Source organism: Photinus pyralis, unplaced genomic scaffold, assembly GCF_008802855.1.
Source record: "Photinus pyralis isolate 1611_PpyrPB1 unplaced genomic scaffold, Ppyr1.3 Ppyr1.4_LG7, whole genome shotgun sequence".
NCBI classification, from domain to species: Eukaryota; Metazoa; Arthropoda; class Insecta; order Coleoptera; family Lampyridae; genus Photinus; species Photinus pyralis.
The window spans coordinates 9,981,729-9,987,928 of NW_022170738.1; the positions used below are offsets into that span (position 1 = coordinate 9,981,729).

Below are 6,200 nucleotides of genomic sequence, written 5' to 3' on the forward strand. Positions count from 1 at the left end.
AAATCCAAGCCTACCCCAAACCCGAATTCAAGTGGTACTACGCCCTAAACTCCTCCCCTCTGCTCTCCTCCTCCGAAGGCCACTACATCATCAACACAAGCGTCGACGACAACGACATCTACACGAGCATTCTTAAAATATCCAACATAAAACCGGCCGACTACGGCATCTACAACTGCCAGGTCATCAACAACCTGGGCAGCATCGAGGCGAAAATTCGCCTGCAGCCCAAGGGAGCCCCAGAGAAACCCACCCAGGTGGCGTCGATTTACACCGGTCCCAACTTCGTCACGCTAAATTGGGAGCCGGGATTCAACGGGGGAATTTTCAACACCAAGTACTTTGTGTCGTACAAGAAGGCGACCGGCGGCGACGATAACGCGGATAAGTCGGTGGAGGGATGCGGGACCGTGTCGCGCTCGACGGACTGGTCCGAAGTCGATTGTCAGCAGAATATTCCGTGTAATGTTACGCATCTCGATCAACATCAAATTTATAATTTTAAGGTGAGTCAGAGAAACGTCCCTTGAAATTTCCTTCGGGGTGTTTTCATTTAGCCTCTTTCGCCCTTCCCACTGATTGCGCTTTCCTCGCATTTTTCGTCACACCTTTTCCATCACGCATCCTTATAACCACGAACTGATGGACTGCTGATCAAACAGTTGCATAGAGGTAGAAATGGCCCTAGAATGGGCGCCGCCATGATGTGCACGTTTTAGTTATTTTCTAGGGGAATTTTCCTAGTGCTCTAGTTTTGAAAGGATTGCAGCCTTGGAAAATGACATGTGTCACAGTAATTTATTTAGGAAACGTGAGGTTAATGCTTGTTTATTAGTTGATTTGAATTTCGCGCCAAGTGAGTGCACATCATGGCGGCCTCCATGTAGGTGTCATTTGTTAATTCGGCATTAGCAGTCCATAAGTTCGTGCTTGAACAATCAAAGTTGAATGGCGGTCGAGTCGCCTTTGGAAGTTTGGAAGTTAAGTACGCCATGGACCAAAGGTGACTAGACAGAAACTAATTTTTAATCGCATAGTACCTCCCTAACGCTTTTTTCACTATCATTTTATATGCCCTTATTCTTCCTCCCTCGTTAACGTCTCCCTTCTTTCACACTTCTCTCCCAAACTGGCTTACATTTCGTTCACACCAATCCTTAACCTTCCCCACGTCTTCTTCCTCGAGGAATTCTTTCTGTGCTTTTCTCACGACGGTTTCCTTTATTCACTGTTTCTTCATGTCTCTCTCGGGCACGTTTCCTTCATGTCCGATTTGTCTTTTCCCACCCCTTTACGTTTCCTGTCTCTTTTACACCACCTTCACACGTATTTGACGTCTCCTTCACCTCCTTCACGCTTCCTTTCGTCTTCTTATGCAGACCTTGTTTCCTTTTCACTTTTCTAATGCCTCCTCCTTTAACGCCTCCGTGTTTTTCACACTCTCATTCTTTCACTTCTTCGACCTTTTAAATCTTTCTCTTTTCCGTACCCCTCGACCATTTAAGCATCTTTTATCTCTCTGCCTTTCACATCCGATATCATGATTTCTTCATTCGATCACCATACTCCTTTCACTTTTTCTTCGACTCATTTTTTCGCAATTGCCTCGCGCCTCGGGATTGTTCAGTTTTTGTTTCTCACTCTCTTCCTTAGCACGTTCTCCCTTTATGCCTCTTTCTTTTATGACCAATAAAACCTCATTCGTGTCTTGGCGCTTTCCTTTCGTTTTCTTCAAACGCTTTTGATCGGTGCGCGACGTTTCGGCGGCGAGGCGTTTGGGTGGACGTGACGTTTCGGCAGACCAAGCCAGGGCCGTATGTAGGCGGTGGCGAGATGGGCCCCCTCCTAGGGCGCAGCTGCCGGGGAGGCGCAAAACTTTCATTTTACATTAGTGCATTAGGAAAAAAATTCAGGTTATTAAAACAAATGTTATTCCAGATTGTTACCTAATACTGTACGTACTGTGACTGTGAATAGCTGGGTCGTTACAAAGTGATATACCTTCATCTCTGCCCTTCCCCCCTTTTGCCTCCTTATGGTAATGTAATATATACAGTGTGTCCAATATAAGAAGGAAAAGCAAACAAGTCAAATGATATTTTAAAAATTTGTAAATTCCGATCAGTTCCGAAAAAAAAACGAAATGAATCATATTCGGTTTTATTTTTTGCCGGCCCTGTTTGAAAAGATATCAAAAAACAAATAACACTTCCTCATAGGAACTTTTTAATCTGTACAATTGGCGTCTTTGAGAAACCATCAATAACGATGTATGGCACAATAAGATTTTTTATCACCTATATCATTAAAGGAACCATCAATGAATTATTTTGATATTTTGTCAACGCCTACTACAGTAAAAAAATAAAATTTAGCTCAGAAAAATGGCTGGTTACTAAATTTTTAACATTTTTGGTTTAGTAGGCGTTGACAAAATGTCAAAATGATTTGTTCTTCTAAATGACATATTGTACCATACATAACTGTATTCGTATTAAAAAATGCTACTCAATACATTATATACTCTTTTTCCGGTCCATATAAAAATATGAAGTTGATGATGGTTTGTCAAAGACGAAACGTCGCAGCGAAAATCTTGTAAAATAGTGAGCTTAAAAAGTTACTTTTGGTTTTTTTTAATATCTTCGGAACTGATCGGAATTTCCGCATTTTTAAAACATCGTTTTATTAAGCCGTAAAATGCGCAACTCTTTCTAATTTAACCGACTGTGTACTTCTTATGGTTTCCGTTGTGTCCATGATGTTCATTCTTATCTTGGACACACTGTATTTTGTAATCTTTTCTCCATGTTTTAAAGAAGTGATATTCTCGAATCAAAAAGTTTCAAACCTTGGAAAATTTTCGGCGTTTTTGTTGGGGGGTATTTAATACCCCCACGCGCAGGTGTGGGGGGTGCAAACTTGAAGTGCCGCCAAGGGCACGGTCATATCTAGTTACGGCCCTGGACGAAGCGTCACATCCTCCTGATTTCCCCTATGACGCGTTTTTTTACCACTTTGTGTCTAGGCTTGCTTGCTCTACGCTTCCTTCACGTCACCGTTTTTCACATTTCTTTTCCTTCACATATCACTTCATGATTTTCTCATAGAACCTCCTTCCATGCCCCCTTTCTTACAGAAATACTTTTTTCCTCAACTCACTTTCGCAATTCCTTCCCTCGTCTATTACCTTCAACTTTTTTCCCCTAGCTCTTCATTCTTTTCCTTTATATTCACATCTCACATTTTAGTCTTTTTTTATTCTTTTGAACAATTCTTCACAACTTTCTTCATTCTTTTCCTTTATATTCACATCTCACATTTTAGTCTTTTTTTTTTCTTTTGAACAATTCTTCACAACTTTCTTCATTCTTTTCTTTTATATTCACATCTCACATTTTAGTCTTTTTTTATTCTTTTGAACAATTCTTCACAACTTTCTTCATTCTTTTCCTTTATATTCACATCTCACATTTTAGTCTTTTTTTATTCTTTTGAACAATTCTTTACAACTTTCTTCATTCTTTTCCTTTATATTCACATCTCACATTTTAGTCTTTTTTTTTTCTTTTGAACAATTCTTCACAACTTTCTTCATTCTTTTCCTTTATATTCACATCTCACATTTTAGTCTTTTTTTATTCTTTTGAATAATTCTTCACAACTTGTTCAATCTAATTCATTTCAATTGCAGGTAAAAGCTCTGAACATTAAAGGAAACAGTGAAGATTCTCAAGAGATAAGTATTACAACGAGAGTCGACAAAATTCCTCTACCGCTACGCGTGGCTTACGATCCTTCCTCTCACCGTCTCTCTGTGAACATTCCGGTCACTTGCCTTCCACTGATGGCAGTAGTGGAGACGATAAGCAACGAACATCTACCTTTGACCAACTGGCAGGTGGTCGACACCTTCGCCCTGCAAGTTTCTGGGTTGTCTCCCACGTACAAGGAGGCGATCTTACATCAGATGACTTCGAGAAATTACAAAGGAATGGGTCGCTCGCTTGTCGATGAGGAACCCATCGGAATCAATGATGATTTCAACACGAGAGTTCGCGTAAAATTCTGTTTGCGCACCCATAACGAACACTGTGGACTGCCTTTGGAAGCGGAATGTAAGTTCTTCAGTTTTTAATTGTTGAACAACCGAATGACCCCATTCTTACAGTAGGTTCGGCTTATATAAAAGAAGCTTCGGCCGTAACCACCTCGACCTTCATCGCAATTATCGTCTCGTGCATCGTAGGTATCCTGTTCGTAGTGGTATTGTTCATGTTCTGCCGGTGCAAACGCAACCAGTCGAAGAAATCGCAATCTAAAGATTACGAAATGGACTCGGTGCGTCCAACCATTATGGCCCAACAGAACCAAGCGCCTCCCCCCTATTACCCATCGAACGGCATGGAAAACAAGGCTCTCGAACACTCCTTGGATTTGGCATTGGCAATGGAGGATCCGAAGAATTCCGTTTACGCATCCCAAAACGGTTACGGTTACATACCGAACCCCAACATCCAAACCCATCAGGTCATCAACAATGGCGAATGTAACTAATCGTCCTCAATCTCGAACGAGTTACCCATTCATTTCATTCTAGGGGCGAACGTCGGTTACATGGACTCGAATTACTCCAACTCGAACAACGGCGGAAGCGTCAACTCCCAGGACTCCCTGTGGCAGATGAAGATGGCGGCCGCGGCGAACAACTCGGCGACTCAGCTACAAAACGCTCACTTAGATAGGCAAAATTCGTACGGTTACGATCCGATTACGCACGGGGGGTACGGCGCCGTCGACGATTACGCACCGTATCCGCATATCACCACGCAAAGTAATCACGGCGATGATTACATGAGGAGTAGTAATAATCCGTCTCGACAGGAATATTGTAACGATCCTTACGCCGCAGTTCATAAACCGAAGAAACGAGTCGATCAACATATTGGTAAGTGGCAACTCACAGGACGCTTTTCCTTCAAACACTTTTGTAGAAAAGAATTCTTCTTATCCTTGAAATTCATACAAAGAAATCTGCTAGGATATCTTCTTTAAAACCGTCCTAGAGAAATTAAATATTTTCTTAGAGATCTTAGAAATCTTGAAAGTCATTTTTTTGAATCATTCCTTTTCTTGTGGAATATTTTTTAGGCATATTAGAATCGATTTAAAGCGACTGCCAAAATTTAAAAAATATAATCTTCAAGAATAACATGGAAATGGAGTGTGTATAGTATTTTACTACAAGGAAGTAAACTCCAAAGATAGTAAAAGAATAACACATTGCTGGCAAGGTTGACGCATGTCCTGTGTACTATCATAATTGACGTAGATTAAGGAAGTTAATATCTGTGATATAAATAGCATGTAAACGCTTACAATAAACATTATCATTATCTTCGGTAACGTACCGGGTTGGAATATAAGACAGCAGGGGCGGACTGGCCCGGGGGGGGGGCGATTGCCACCTGGCCTGTACGTCATAATGGCCCGTTGGAAATTTATAAGTATGTGCTGTATTTAGTTTCTTGCACTATTAATAAATTATTAACACGTTTCTCTAATTGGGGTTGATGTTAGGTTGTTAAAAAATTTAAAAATTCTGTTTTAATTGAAGTGTTTTACAATGAATTTATCATTTTTTGTCGTAGCATGAAAGTGATGAAATACAATGATAGGCGACGCGCCTCGTTTGGATTGTATATTTTGTTACTTTTAATTATCAGCTGCAATTTAAAAAAAAAACTGTATTGTAATTGATTTCCGAAAAAGGAGTGCCTTAAAATGCAAAAAATGTTTTTGTGGTGCATCGCAGAGCTACCCCCCCCCCCGCCACCATCATTACTACACTAATACTTTAATGACCCGTAACCTATGCAATTCCACCTGGCCCGCAGTTACCTAGTCCGCCCTTGAGTATGATCATCCGATACTCAATATGAGAGATAAACCCCTTAGATGTCTACCTAGCATCAAAATTATAGGAGTAATCTTTGACCGGAAACTTTACTTCTGAGAACACATTGAGGCATTAGAAAATAATTGCAAAAAAAGCTAATATAGTCAGATGTGCTTCCGAAATTTATGGACATTTTTAGAAATATTAAACTTGAACTTTAGTCGATATCTTGCACAGAACAAATAACGCTCAGAAATGTACAGTGTTAAAGATTAGTAGGTTAAAATATGTGGCGGAATAG

The 6,200-nt window shown here is 40.5% G+C and overlaps 1 protein-coding gene across 1 annotated transcript; it reads left to right on the forward strand.

Annotated features, from left to right (window-relative positions):
* The first annotated feature begins 7 nt into the window (after positions 1-7).
* Positions 8-5,070, forward strand: LOC116177416. The gene is made up of 4 exons (XM_031496389.1): positions 8-506; positions 3,695-4,118; positions 4,172-4,549; positions 4,601-5,070. The coding sequence occupies exons 2-4, from the start codon at positions 3,848-3,850 to the stop codon at positions 5,053-5,055; spliced, it is 1,104 nt and encodes a 367-aa protein (XP_031352249.1). The 5' UTR covers positions 8-506; positions 3,695-3,847; the 3' UTR covers positions 5,056-5,070.
* The last annotated feature ends 1,130 nt before the right edge of the window (positions 5,071-6,200 follow it).